General features: G+C 38.0%; 1 protein-coding gene across 4 annotated transcripts in view; it reads left to right on the top strand.

Moving 5' to 3' along the window:
- The window catches only part of LOC307144558 (glucocorticoid receptor-like), an 88,222-nt gene that overhangs the window by 52,954 nt on the left and 20,119 nt on the right, over positions 1 to 15,149 (top strand). For 2 of the 4 annotated variants that reach the window (XM_079847013.1, XM_079847014.1), the window contains exons 3-5: positions 3,438 to 3,592; positions 8,429 to 8,455; positions 13,107 to 13,223. In XM_079847013.1, coding sequence (XP_079703139.1) covers positions 3,438 to 3,592; positions 8,429 to 8,455; positions 13,107 to 13,223 — 299 coding nt within the window. The remainder of the gene's footprint in view (positions 1 to 3,437; positions 3,593 to 8,428; positions 8,456 to 13,106; positions 13,224 to 15,149) is intronic. The other 2 variants (XM_079847015.1, XM_079847016.1) reach the window with 1 other exon arrangement.

Raw genomic sequence — 15,149 nt, 5'->3', positions numbered from 1 at the left:
AATAGCTGATTTCTCTGGATTTAAACACTGTTGGAAACATTTGGGATAATATGAGTACACAAGTCAACAAAATATGTAACATTGATCTAGTGATATTTTAATTTGAAACTCTTGGGCCTTTAAGATTTATTGTATGACTTTTTTAGGGTTTAATATTTTTCTTACTATTTCTGCCAATTTGGAAACATGCAATAAATACTTCTGAAATGCGCATCATAGCCATACACATGTTTGCTGGGAAATGAGTGCTGCGCCTGGACCTCTTGTAACTCTAATTGAAGACTGCTGGTATATGGAAATAGATGCTTCCAAAATCTTTGAATCTCATCAAAAAATCATTTGCCACAGTCGCCTAATTGATAAGCATTTGTAACTCGAAGGGAGAAAAGCGTTTAAAGGAAATGATTACTCATTCTACTTGTCAGTTGAACTGAGTTGCAGTATAGCGTGAGTGATTTTGGCTGCCATGAAAGAGTTGCCTCACTGGTTTATGAGCGGTATCATCTTTCTAGTGACCCCTCTAGTCTACCCGCAGACCTAACTTAAGGTCAGACTTGTTGGGCTTGAGAATACAAGCGTTCTTGTGAGCTAAACATGGGGCCTGGTATTACATTATTCTGAAACCTGAAACCCTTATAGCAATTGGTGTCGTTTTTAAATGGGTGTGAAGTTATTACTATACAACAATGTATTTCTCTGCTCTGAATAGCCTGTCAATCAGCTGACATACAGCTTAATGTGTTCATGCAGATGGGAGCTAAATATGGCCGCTTGCCATATTAGGTTGGCCAACCTGCCAGACAGTTCTGGTTACTTGAGAAGGTGTCAGGGATTTGTAATACCAAAAAGCAGATCATCAAAGCGGTAAACCAGCACAAATGAAGCTCTATCGGGAGAGTGAAATTGCTCTAACAGTTGTTGATGATCAGTGGCACTATTCCACCAATGATTATTAGCTGTCCTGAGCATCTCCTGCCAGATAATTAATGGTGTTAACCCTCAGATGGGTCATGTTGAACGCTGGAATAGAACAGATCTGAAAACACAAGGCATCATACACTTGCCGACTTTGTAAATGGTTACAGAGGAAAACACTGGGCATCATACACTTAACAGGGGCCCTATGAAATCAGTTTTATTTTAATTTTACTGGTTTGTGTTTTAATGTTTAAATTAAATTTCAGTAATCAATAATCATGAAATCATGACATTTCTATAATTTAGCAACAATTTATCAAAACAATTTTTAACACAATTTTTATTTTAGGGCCCCGATGAAATCTAAAAACCCTATTTCAACGGTTTTATTTATTTATATATATATATATATATATATATATATATATATATATATATGTATGTATTTTTTTTTTATTGCCTTTTTTCGCTTAGAACTCAAAAACAACATCCATTTATTGAGAGAATAGATTATCAATATAGATATATATATATAAAATAAATAAATAAATAAAAAACAGCTCAGAGAATGCAAACTTCCGTTACAACATATTAGCTCACATCATGGGACAAACGCGCATCGTTGCTAGGAGATGCATGACAAATGAAAACAACAAATATTTTCTAAAATTGGCTCAAAATATCAAAAATATCTGATGTCCTGGAATCAAAGTTTGAAGCTATTTTTTTTTTTTTTCCTCCTGTGAAATCTTCTGACTTTTGGCAACTAGCGTCGACTTATCCAGACTGTAAATCCAGGTAGAAATTTGGCTAAAAGTTGTCTAGGTGTTCCAGACTTAAAATGGCATGAGCTGGTCAAGTCAGGGTACACAGGGCTCTGGGTGAACAGCCCCTTATGCTGTCAGGACACAAAAGTTAGGAGAACAAATCCACAAATAGTTGCTGGATTTGTCAAAGCCATATAATCTTTTCAATATGTTTTGTTTGATGGAGTTAATACAATTCCTTACTGTATATCTGTGTTTCTAGATTTGGAAAGATTAGTCCACAATGTCTACATTATTTTGTTGTTTTTTTGTACCACGTTTGACTAAAACTGCTACACCATTATTTGAATTAAATTGAAGATTATGATATAACTGATTTTAAATTTACCTTCTTTTGTCACTTAAGGGTTTTACATGTTGTCAGGTTCATGTTCCTTCCAGTTCAATCATGCCCTTCTTAGCTAGGATACAACATGCCCAGGGCTTCAGACTAACATTTGAGAGGGTGCAACTAGGTTTCTACAGATGGTGGCACCAGCACCTTTTTTAAAAACATTTTTAATCATAAAAGTAATTGAATTTAATAAGTGCAGTTACTAATAATATTACATGTTTGTCTTGGAAATGCACATTTAACACAAAGCACTGAGCTTGAGTTGAGATGCAGATAAAATTAACTTTTATGAACAACAGAAATGTGCAAAAACCTAATTAGCCTAACCATTGTTTTTCTATAGTATCATACTGAACTGACCGACAGCTTCAGTCATTATAAAAGGAGAGCTCTTGCTTTGTGTAATTCAGTTGCAATTTAAAGAAAAGTTTTTTCTACTTCATACTTCAGTACAAAAAATTGCCACAATTTACAGTAAAATATTTCTCGATGACTTGATGTTTTATAATAATGACTTTCCTAATGTCTAAATATAAATCCAAAAGCAAAATTTGTGCAAAAAAAATATATGTATTCTGGCTAATAAGCCAATAATTGCTCCTCCTAGTTTTTTTTTTTTTTTTTAAATAAAAGTGTTTGTTTTCCTACATCTTAAAACCTTTATTTATCTTTGGGGCAATCTTTGAAGGATGAACAAATACTTTTTTGGTCATCACATTAAAATAACATTTAGCCTAAATTGGATAATATTTAGAAATTGGATAATATTTGAATTTGAAGTCTCTAAAGGTTGTACAAACCTTGAAAATAATATTTCTGCCACAATACCATGGTTACAGTGAATGTTACTACATTAAATCCATTGTGAATGTCGATTATTTGTGGACTGAACGATTATTTGTTTGTTTCGCTCATTACACGTTTCTCCCGATTTCCACGTCAGCGCTGTTTATTTTAGCTGTTTAGATAGTTATCTATCTATGGTTTATACCAGAGAATTCTGCACTGAGTTTGAATGCTTCTCACTAGATCTCCCAGCTCTGTGTAGTAACCGTGATTGAGATCGGCCTGAAATTAAATCTGTTTTGAGCTTGTGCTGCGCTTTCTTAGTAAACTTGCGTTTTTTATGTGTACGCTCCGTACAATCGAATTTCTTGTTTCTTTTGTTGCAAATTCATTTGTGACTTGGTAATAGCAGGCTACATTAAACTCAATATGAATGACTTTGTTAGGTGGCCACTTAATGTCCAATGTGAAATATGGGTATTTTGTTGATTGTATTAGAAGAGCTATTGAATTTCATTTGAAATGCCTTAAACTATTTTTTTTTTTTGTATTCTTTTTTTCTCTTTGGCCAGGCCTGAAGTGAGCAGTTCCAATCCGTCCAGATCAGTCAAGCCCAGTGGAAACAGCCATAAGATCTGCTTGGTGTGCTCAGATGAGGCCTCTGGATGTCATTATGGTGTGCTCACCTGTGGCAGCTGCAAAGTTTTCTTCAAAAGAGCCGTAGAGGGTGAGCCTGCAGGACTTACTTAATACTTCATCTTCCTTTTTGACGGCACTGGGCTGATAAATGCGTTGATTCTCATTTTATTATACAGTGAACAACAAATTAATTGCATATAATCAGGTTTTCCTGTTGAATACATTTTGAATAGCGTGCAATGCCTGATAAAATGACGGCATATGGACACTCAAAATTGAGTTTTGATGATTTTAGTCCATGTCTGTTAGACCATCTATATGTTAAAAGTGTGATTTATTTTTGGAATGTGCACAAAATTTTAATTTATAGCACAAGGCTCTTTGATCTTTAATGCCCTAACCTCTAGTTTACATAGGCAATACATCAAAAATAGTACGTAGCAAATGAGTTGCACAGACAGTTGCTGAAATTAAATGAGCATTTATTTTATGTATTATTTAATGAAAGTTAAATAATACAATCATTAATGATATTATTTTATATTGTCCGGTGAGTGTGCATTTAATATTTGTGCATTAATTCTGATATTACAAGGTGTGGATTTATTATTGTGATCCTTTTGTAAATCACTCAATATGTGGTCATAAGTAGCCATTTCCAGCTTGTGTTTGAAAGTAGCTCAAAAGTCTAAAAACATTAGGGAACAAAAGTTGGGAGAAATAAATAATTCCACAAGTGGAATCTAATGTCATTTTGCATGGTTTGAGAAGGTTCACAAGGGCATTTTTTTTCTCGGTGCTTTAATGAAAGCAGGGACATCTGACCTTAAGTACAATGTAGTTCACATGGTCAGTGTCAGAATTAGTGACCTAGAAACAGTGGAGAATCTGAAATATTTCTCATTTGCTAAGACTTCTGAACCACTGCTTTTTTTCCTAATAGAGACACCTACACTGTGTACTGAGCACGACCTTGATCTATATCCTTTGAGCAATTTCTGTGTGATCTACTCCATCAGTCAGAGTTTCTGTAAACCTCAGTAGACAGATGATCAGATTTGCCTCAATTAATCACAGAAAGAAAAAAAAAATGTCAAACATTGTCAAAGTGTGGTTTCCTGTGGAGGTGTTACCTTGAGATGAGATATTTCTTTAGAGTTGTAACACAGAATGTGTCTAGAAAAAGAGCATGCAGCAATAAAGCATGTGTTCTTGGCTACCTGACAAAATACCCTCCTGTTTAAACACATGCTCCATCCGAATACTGAACTACAGGGCACCTGCATAATATTCACTACAATATCTACTCCATTCTCTGAGAGCACAAAATAGAGTTCCAAAAATAAAATATTAATTTTCTCCACAAATTAGATTACTTATAAACCTTTCAGAACAGACCTTCCATGTACCCAGAGGTTGAAGAGATGGTGTTTCTGTAGAAGCTATGTACACAAGTCATTTCAGTTGCATTAAAACAACAACAACAAAAAAAAAACAATGGAGAACTACATCACCCATAATCCTAAAGAAAAAAAACTTAAATTAGAAAAGTATTTGCATCTGAATCATAGACTAAAAAAAGATGGAAGATTGACCACCAATGTCCTAATTTGGCGCTGACATATTGTGCTGATTCGGAACCCAAGTCTGCGCAGTAGTGAGCGTGAAGTGGAGCCTCGGTATCAACCGCCCACACTCCCGCAGAATCAGTTAGGTACAGTTTACTGCAGAACAACCCATCTGTTGATGTGAAATATGGAAATGTAGAAAATAAAGGTAAAGCTCCAATCTCCCCAATAAAAGTGCGTTGGTGCCTCAGTGACTACTTCGCTCAGAGAACATGTCAATCTCAGCTGTCAATCATGAGTCAAGTCAAGTCATCTTCATTTATATAGCGCTTTTAGCAATGTAGATTGTTCCAAAGCAGCTCTACATTGATAATAGGAAATTAAAGTAAAGTGTTTTGGCTTTATAGCAGCTCTAGAATAAAGTTAGTGTCCAGCTAAAGTTAGTTTGATTGATTCACTTCCGTCGCAACGATCATTAGTTATTAACTCAGGGGCCGCTAACACAACACCATTTTATCAGAAAACTCTTTAAGTTCTTTCTGCGCAAACTTCAAAAACGCAAACCAGTGATGACATCACACTCCCATTTTTATAATTAACTAAAACCAAACTTATATAAAAAAAAATAAAAAAAACTTTTAAATTACATCAGTGTGATTAAAAACTAATTAAAATAACAGAAACTATCTTTGGAATAAACTTATATAGGTAAATATTACAGTATGCTAGCATCACAGACAATGGTAGACAGTGACTAAGGCAGATCTGGCATAATGTCAAAAACACATCTATAAATGACTTACAGTTTATTTACATTTATTGAGGTAAACATGCCTAAAGTACAGAAAAAAGATACCATTGGGTATTGCGCCGTGTCTTGGAGAAGGCGGCGGCTTAGGTGGAGGGCGAGGTGATGGCAAAGGGATGGTTAGAGGAGATGGTGAAGGGATGGTAAGAGCAGGCAGACAAGATCCTGAAGGCGGTAATGGTGGAAGTATCCATGATGGTGATGATGGATGGAGTTGGCAGGTGGTAGAGACCCAGAGCACTGCAGGGATTGACAGCCCACGGCGGAGTCGCAGGAGGGAGGAGTTGCAAGTTTACATCGTGGCTGATGACATCCGTGGAACGCCCGACGGAGATGGAACCGATGTCAGGGGATCCCATGGTGCAGACGGAGAGCTGATGGACTTGAGTGACACCGCTGGCACTGGAGACCAAAGTGCAGTTGCAGTGACGAGCATTTGAGATGAAGCCAGAGTGCCCAAGGACTGAGGCGGAGCCGGTGTGATCAAGGCAGGGGGAAGGAGGAACCTACTTGAAGCCGTAGGGGTGGAGAGACAGAGCGCAGCGGAAGGCTTGTTAGTCGATGGCACAGGCAACGTGACAAATGACCAAGGTGGAGACAGTGGGACGAGGGAACCCGGTGGAGCCGTAAGGCCGAGGGTCTCTGGTGGAGCCCAGGGATTGGAGGAGCCGAAAGGTCGACGGCGCGAGGGGATCAGAGGCCTGAGGTGGAGCCGAGGGATCCTCTCGCTTCGCCGAAACTGGTGATTACACGACCTGAGGCTTCACAACAGCACAAGGCATCACAGGGGACGATGAAGGGCTGCTGGCATCCAGCAGAGGCGGAGCTGGAGGACTGACTGAGCTCTGCGATGAGGGTGAGAGAGGGAAGCTGGATGGGATCAATGATGATATTTCAAGGTCCATAAAGGTCGACGATGCAATTTCAATGCGGGCTTGAACCAGTGATGCTGATGAAGAAACAAATGATTCAGAGTGGGAGGCAGTACCTCAGTGTCCCAATCTATCAGCCTTTGTCCAATTCCACCAGGTTTCCCCCTGCCACAGATGTCGCTGGCTCACACCCCTGGTCAGACTCTCTCTGGGGAGTCTGGCTCCAGGGTGATGGACAGAGGTGTCCTCACTTCATTTGGCTCTGGCTCATTCATCTGTCTCATTCATCACGAAATCTCCATGGTGCTGGGTGGTGGTGGGCTGGGGTCTAGGTCTTGCTGTAGTCTGATTGGGGGTTGACGCTCTCCAGACACCTGATGATGGCCTCAAACAGTAGAGCGTTGGCGCTTGCAATGCCAAGGTCATGGGTTTGTTTTCCAGGGAAAGCAAGAACTGATAAGAATGTTAATGTGTACCTTGAAATGCAATATAAGTCGCTTTGGCTAAAAGCGTCTGCCAAATGTATAAATGTAATTATGCTAAAGAGTGCAATGTCAATACAGCCTGTTACCTTGATTCTAATTTCTCATAAGCTTAATTGAATTGGCCTTGAGAGAAAAATTATAATGACATTTTTAATGAAGACTACATATAAAATAGCTACCAAAATTAATGTCGGTAACTGCAGTTTGACAAAAAGTAATAGCCTAACTAAAAGTTCACAAAAAATGCAATGACTTTTCGTAAAAAAAAAAAAAAAAAACTAGACTAAAACTATGAAAGACATAATGACTAAAATGTGACTAAGACCATTTTCATCTGAAGATGAAGACTAAAGCCTGGGACACACCAAACCGACACCAAAGAACTAGCGCAGATGAAAGCCTGCGTTGTCGCCTCGCATCGCCTTTGTCGGGGGAAAAGAGCTGCACTTGAACACACCGAGAGAACTACAGCCGACTGTCAACTAGAATGTGCGTTCTGCGCCTGCGTGTAAATGAGACAACTGTCTATTTCTGCAGATATATTCATCTATATTTGTCATTCAACAAGGGAAACCGACGCTGCAGGCTGCAGATACACAAACTATAAACAAAGCAGTGCGTGCTTACCGTTTTGAATATCAATTCTGCTAAACACTTTCTTTATTCCACTCCTCTCATGTTGATATTGAAATATTCGCCAAGGAACACTCAGGTAAGATGATGTAACATTAGAACAGCCTTCTGTACCGGTTTGACTTCTTTGCTCGCTGTTTCGCTATTATTCTCGTGCTCTGACTCGTTCACTAAGCTGAACAGCCAATCAGAGTTCTCTCTCTCACCGACGGCCCGACGCCGATTCAACATGTCGAATCAGCCGGAAAAAAGCCGCCAAGGACCAATTTCAACGCACAAAAACTGCCCGATGGCCGACCCGGTTGGTGTGTCCCGGGCTTAAGACTAATTCAAAAATGGCTGCCAAAATTAACACTACTGTGTCCTGCATAGAGGATTCTTCATATTGTAAAATTCATAGTTATTGCTAAACTGAAATGAGTAACTTCCGCTAACCAACGTCATTTGTTGTCAAAGTGTCAGCATGAACTGAGCTGTGTTTTCAGCACTTGAAACATTTATATCTGTTATTTTTGTTTTTCTTCCCTGATTTCTTCGGTTGCTCTGGCAATGGTGAAGGATGGAGAGCGCGACAAAACACAGATGGTAAATAAATTCACTTTAAATAATGCTTTTGCTAACAGTCGCCCCACAATGCACCTGTGCTAAAATGCTTTTGTCTAATAATTCATAGTAGTAACACTGGTACAATCAAGCTCAATCCTTGGAGCGGGAAAAGAAATCACCTACATGCACTGTCAGAAATTAATTGTTAGCTGGACTTGTTTATTAAAACTGGAGTGGGGCATTTTTTTTTTACTTTTATCTTATATTTTTCATTCTAACCAAATAAAAACACAAAAACGTGTTCTCCAATTATGTCAAACAATTACATCAATGTAAATGAATTCTCAGTAGTGGTTATTATTATGGCTCAGTTATCAAATCAATTCAGCATTGCATTCAGGTAGCTGACAATAATGCACAAGATATCCTAACACAATGAACACTGTTAAAATATAGATTTGAAATAATTGGCGGGCACATGTGTTTGATTACATCAATCTTCTAACCTCTGTGTTAAGTTTTATGAGTGTTTTCTTTGTTTGGATTTTTAAAAGGTTTTAAAAAAACACTTTATATTAGCTAGAACAGCACTTGCCTCTGATACAGTAAATATTTATTTAGGACATTTTGTTATTCAACCCAAGTTGATTTCTGACCCTGCTCACAGACATGTTAACCGCACTAGTTATTAGTCACTAGTTTGCATTCTGATAATCATCATAGTTTGCACTTGACTTGATTTTGCCTGCATCACAGTTAGTGCCTCTGAGTTGTTGTATGAGTGCATTTGCATTGATCGGTTTTGTTGATGTGTCTTTACTATGACTAATGGGAAGACATTTGAGTCAGAGTGCTTCAAGCCTGCTAAACATGTTTGAGACATTATTGTTTTATTTGAACAGTTAATGAAAAGAGGACGTGGAGTGTCAAGCAGTGTTCTGGGAAATGAGGATAAAGCTAAATTGTCTTTTGATCACTTTTCCTTGACTTTGCTTCAACCCCAGGAAAATCTATTTAGTTGGAAGGCAGACAGTAATGTATTTCCAATCTGTATTTATCAGGGGAAAAGCTATGTTGGCGATGGATGTAAAGTATAATATAGTCAGGTTAATTAAGGTGTAATCTAGTTACTGGCCACTGTCAAAGCAGCATCAGACAGGAAGGAGTTGAGACTATTCTAATGCAGAGTTTGTGGGCACACTGGACATGAAGTGAATCCATATGCTTAATCGAAGATATATTATCTCAATATAGATATGTTTTATAATAAATAGATATGTTTTCTCAATCTTTTCAATGCAGATGTAATGGAAATACAATTGTCACTACTTGAATGCAGTTGCATGCATGGTTCTCAAAATGTTTTGGTCGTTGTACACAAACACAGCGTCAAACATAATATATATAACATCATATAGTACAGATACAAATAGACAGTAAATAAACAGCAGAACACTATACATTATTAAATATAATGTAAAAAATAACAATTGGAGAACATTCTGTATAGCTTCTTATTAGATTGTCACACAACAACCTCTCTGCAATGTTATAGTTACAGAGAAATAGAACAAAGAGACAAATAAACTGTTTTTAAACTGCAGCATATACTTGGCAATTGAATGCTTTGAAATGCTTCAAAATGAACAGTTCTGTAAGTTGGGTCTCTACAGACTGTTGGATGGCATGTTCTCCACACCAAATGGAGGGATCCTCAAAGGTCTTTGGCTGAGTGCTTGGCAGTAGATTGGTAGAGGTGGCGTTTGATTATTCATCTGTTTTGGCTTACAAGTCTGTAATAATTCCAAGCGTGTCTGACTTAAAGCTTTCAGAAGTTTGTAGAAATGAATAAAGATGCGACCGTTATGTTCTCATAATGTGTACAGTATGTGCTGGAATGGCTTTTTACAGGGATGCTTCAACCAAAACTAAACATTGTTTCATAACACTTTTATTGTGTCATCGACACCTTCAGGTCATCCAAACCTGTATTATTTCTTTAAGAAGAATTGTATTATTTTTTATTATTTTCATGAAACACAAATGGAAATGTTATGCAGAATATCTTTATCATTTCATTGTTATTCACAGTGTTACATACTCATATTTGATTGTCAATGTCAGCACTGCATTTAACCGTATCTATGAGGGTCTTTCGCACCGGATAGTTCTAGGAACTTAGTTCTAGGAACTAGCCACCAGGATGATTCGCACCGCCAGTAGGAACTCTGAAGTGACGTAAGCCGTGCTTGCTGTTGTGACTTTTATTTTTATAGCACGGCGGACCTTTATTTTGATGGCGCTGAGAACGCCAGCCTGAGCTCACAGTGCTCGCATTCTCCGTGTTCATTAATTTATGATCTGTCTAACAGTCCTGTCTAATACGTTAATAAATAGAACGGTTATACATAGAAAGACAGTATATGAAAAGGTATTAACATATGCCGTGTGGTTGATGTCCAGTGTTGCTAACTAAGCAGAAATATAATCATGTTTTGCTTGGTCCCCTTAAAGTTGCGTTGGGTTTTCTTCATAGGAAAAAAGGTTAAGAGGACCATCTATCACTATATGTTATAGTTATCACTATATGAATATGTTTTCCATGTTCGTAGAGCTAGTTTCTGGAGTAAATATATACAGTAGGCTATAATCTGTATGTTTACACAGCCTTTTTTTAAAAATTACTTGTGCCAGTGTTTCGCGTGCGTTCGGCCAATCAGCGTACACTAACGCCACGGATAGTTCCTATATACCTTATGTAGCCCCGCCCCTTTTCAGCGCACCGCTCGTTGTCTTTTGACTTCCGGTCTGTATTTTCACAGCAATCTTGAATATTTATGAATGAATGGCTCGTTTTAAAATCTTCCCGGTCTACTGGCATTTGTTTAGACATCTGCTTTAAATATTAATCCTCATGATAACTTTCGTTACCTTTACATTAAGTAAATCCACTTCAAAAGCTAATTACTCCTAGACAGCAATGCCATAAACATATACAGAGTGACCGCAAAAACGGAAGTCCAAATACAATATTCTAAAGATGGCGGCGCCCTCGTTTCTCTGGCGCATAAGGTCTATACGGCATTTCAGAATGTTTGTAAACAATAGGCACCAAGATACTTCCGGGTGGCAGAACGCGAGCGGCTTCTACTGACCAACTGAAGAGATCAAGCCGGCTACTGTAAACAATTACATAGTTAAAAACATTGTTGTTGATCAAAGTTGAAACGATGACGAAAACGTGTTGTGTTTGGGGTTGTGCCGCCAGATATACAGCAAAAGGTTGTTGGGTTTTATCGATTTCCTTCAGAAAAAGGAAGGAGGTTAAAACGAATGTACGTCGTCAAAAGTAGTGCTACAGAGAAGATAGCAAGACTGTGCAAACAACCAATATTAAAACTGCTAAGAGGAAATCTTAATGATCCCCTAAATTATATGATTCATCCAACGATTACCTTTCTGCTGCCAACCCTGCTTGCTCTTCACCTCTGCTCCGTGTATTCTCAAAACTGTCCATCTACAAAATCATAGCAGAGCATAATTATCTTCAGCTGGGGAAATTCAAGACTAATATTAGTAAACTTAAGGTCTCTTTTGAAGATCAGACTCATTGCCAGTCACTGCCTGAAGTATTAGTATTATACAAGGAAGAGACAGAACTTCTAGTGTCATGTAGGCTAATGATCAAATGTCAATGGAAGAAATAAGAAAAGCAAAACATAGTTGTAGGCTACTGCTGATGGAGGATTGATGTGTGTACCACATTGGTTTCATCATCACCACGAGTTTAGTTTGAGTGAATGCCTAGCTGAGTTGCGCTAGGCTACACCGCGCTATCCATTTCACCGACAAAAGCTCACGTCATATACTCGCCATCCGATCCGAGCAACAGAAAACGAAAACGGAAAACTTTTTTAGTTAGATAACAGGGAAATAGACCATCTACCATAGCCTAACATATTGTAAGTCAAACAGCAACAGTCACTAAAATAAATAACTACTCAATGGTAGGCTGAGGCTCATTTAAAATGTACGGTAGTAGACTAGCGCTACATCTACTATGACCAAGGTTAGGCATTTAATTTATTGCTACAGTATCTCCTGAATTAGTTAATCAGTCCCTCGATGATCATGTTAACTATGTCTGAATTTCCACCACGTCTGTTTTTGAATCAACTTACCTGTTGACATGTAGATTAGGCTACTTCCCTTCCAAGCAATTTACTAGCCTTGCCATAGGAACGCTTCGGCTTTTGCCACCGGGAAGAACATCTGTTATTACGATTACTGTTATTACGATTTTAGTTCTAGAAACTCCTTTTGGAGGAACTAATTTAGCTCCTACTGAAGTAGGAGCTAAATTAGTTCATCCAAAAGGAGTTCCTAGAACTAAAATCGTTCACAGTTCCTGCGGTGCGAACACGCCCGAAAACTGCCAGTAGTTCTAGAAACTATGAAAAGGTTCCTTCGGTGCGAAAGCTCCTTCAGTTAGTTTTACTATTACCTTTATTTTTATGACACTTAATCAGTTTGTCACTTTTCAATCGATTCAATCTACAGAACTATGGATTCAGTTGTCACTTTACTGCAAAGTCTATCTGGGTTTTTTTTGTGGGGGGGGGGATGGGGGGTGATGCTATAACCCCAAACATCAGAGGCGCTCATTGTAATTGTAAATCTTTTTTTGCAGGGCAGCACAACTATCTCTGCGCGGGAAGAAATGATTGCATTATCGACAAGATAAGGAGGAAAAACTGCCCGGCATGCCGCTTCCGCAAGTGTCTTCAGGCCGGCATGAATCTGGAAGGTGAGGATGCTCTGATGGACTGATGAGCGGTTGTCATGTGGCTCACTTGAGTGATTTATATGACCTTTTATATGCCACAGCACAAGAGCGCAAAGCAGCAAGTAACTAGGAGTGACATTTGTGAGGAGTTTCCCAAAAATTATAGATTTCGATCGAACGGCTTTGAAGGGAAAAACTCAATTTTAATATGGTACACTTTTCACATCAGTGATCGAGAAATGTCAACTGAATAAAATGTCATCAAATAATCCAGTTCCAGTATTTCTTTTAGACGTATACGCATTTTTTCCAGTGCACGTCCTTGGTGTCTTGGTGGTAGGTGGTGAAAACACGGTGAGGGCAAAGACTGTTTGTGCAGATTTTTCTTTCATGCGCAGAAGATGAAGGAAGTTGTAAAATGGCCAGAAAGCTTTAAGAAGGCAGCAGTGCCTCATTGACAGCGTGCTGATGTACTTCACAGATATTGGACAGGATTCATCCATCTCTGTGCAAGCCTTTAAAATTATGGATGATTTATTTGCGTGAAGCACCAAACAGGAGAAAAAAAAAACCTTGATGCAGTAGCTGCTAACTAAATCTGGGGTTGTACCAGAGAGGCTTTTAGTTGCCATAGAAACATTTATGGCAGAACATTTAGAAAGTGGGACAAAATGACATTGTGCTTGATGGTAAGCTCACAATCAACAACAGCGATTTTATGAGAGAAAACCTTTAAGAGGCGTTCGCACATCAAAACACAAAGGTGTGTGTGTCTCCGCATTAAGCTCCATTCATATAGTCTGTGCTAAAATTTGAAAGATTCACTGGAATATTCCTTCATATAGGATCTCAGAATTCACAATAATGACTAAAAAGCACATGCTAATTCTTACTCTGTTGCCATTGTCACTTGAGAACATTGTCTTTAATATAGAACATTAGAATCTGGATTTGTTCATTTTAATTAGCTTTGAAGAGGGCTTCTGCTCTTGGTTGTTCAGGTCTATTTAAATAAAAATACAAAAAAATCCATACAATTAACTTGAATACACATTTTCTGTAATGAATATGTTCTAAGTGTAAATCAAATTATAATAGTATTTGTTTGGTCCAATATGTTCAAAGGACAGTTTGTGCAGAGGTTTTTATCATTGTTATTCTCATTTTTATTTCTTTATTTACCTGTGGTTGCAATCAGTCATTTTATCAGAACGGATTTCATTAGCAACGTCAAAATCCATTCCCTCCTAAAAGAAAAGACTTAACATGAAAAGAGTATCTGAAAATGACATCTTTTGTGCAGGTAACTGTCTTCCTCTTTTGTTCTGACTAATTGAAAACAATAATGCTGCAAAAGTAGACAACGCTGATATTCAACAAACATTGAACATTGTTTGACGTTACCTCATTACCACCTTTTTTTTAACAACAAATGATTCCTCAGATAGTTGCCTTTTTGAACAAAGCAACAGAGAAGAGTTTACTGGCTTTTCAGAGATTTCGACATTTCAGCCACTGATAGCAGTCTATTGCAGTTATTAATACAGTTATAGGGAGAGAGAAAGAGATTAAGTGTATGTGAATCACCAGAGTCTGTGTGTCTTTCAACGGTGTCATATTAAAAGCGAAACTGTACGTTCATCTGCTCCACGAACAGCACCGGTATTACCTTGCCAATGAGAAATATCATGTAGCTTTTAAGTTGTTAAACTATTTTACTGCTAAAATCGTCAGAGCAGCTCTGACAACACCTTTCTGTGCGAGTGTGTGCGTACTGTATGTGTGTGTGTTTGAGTGGGAGAGAGAGTGGGAGAAAGAGAGTATGCTTTCCTTACATAGTAAAACGTGATTTTGTGGCAAAAAAAAAAAAACATGGACATAATTTGACGTTTTTATCCTATTGTTTACTATATTTATTTATTTGGTCAGTGTTGTGTTTTTTTTTGT

This window comes from Squalius cephalus (genome assembly GCF_949319135.1).
Source record: "Squalius cephalus genome assembly, chromosome: 17".
Classification (NCBI taxonomy): Eukaryota; Metazoa; Chordata; class Actinopteri; order Cypriniformes; family Leuciscidae; genus Squalius; species Squalius cephalus.
This window is presented reverse-complemented; position numbering and strand designations above follow the sequence as displayed.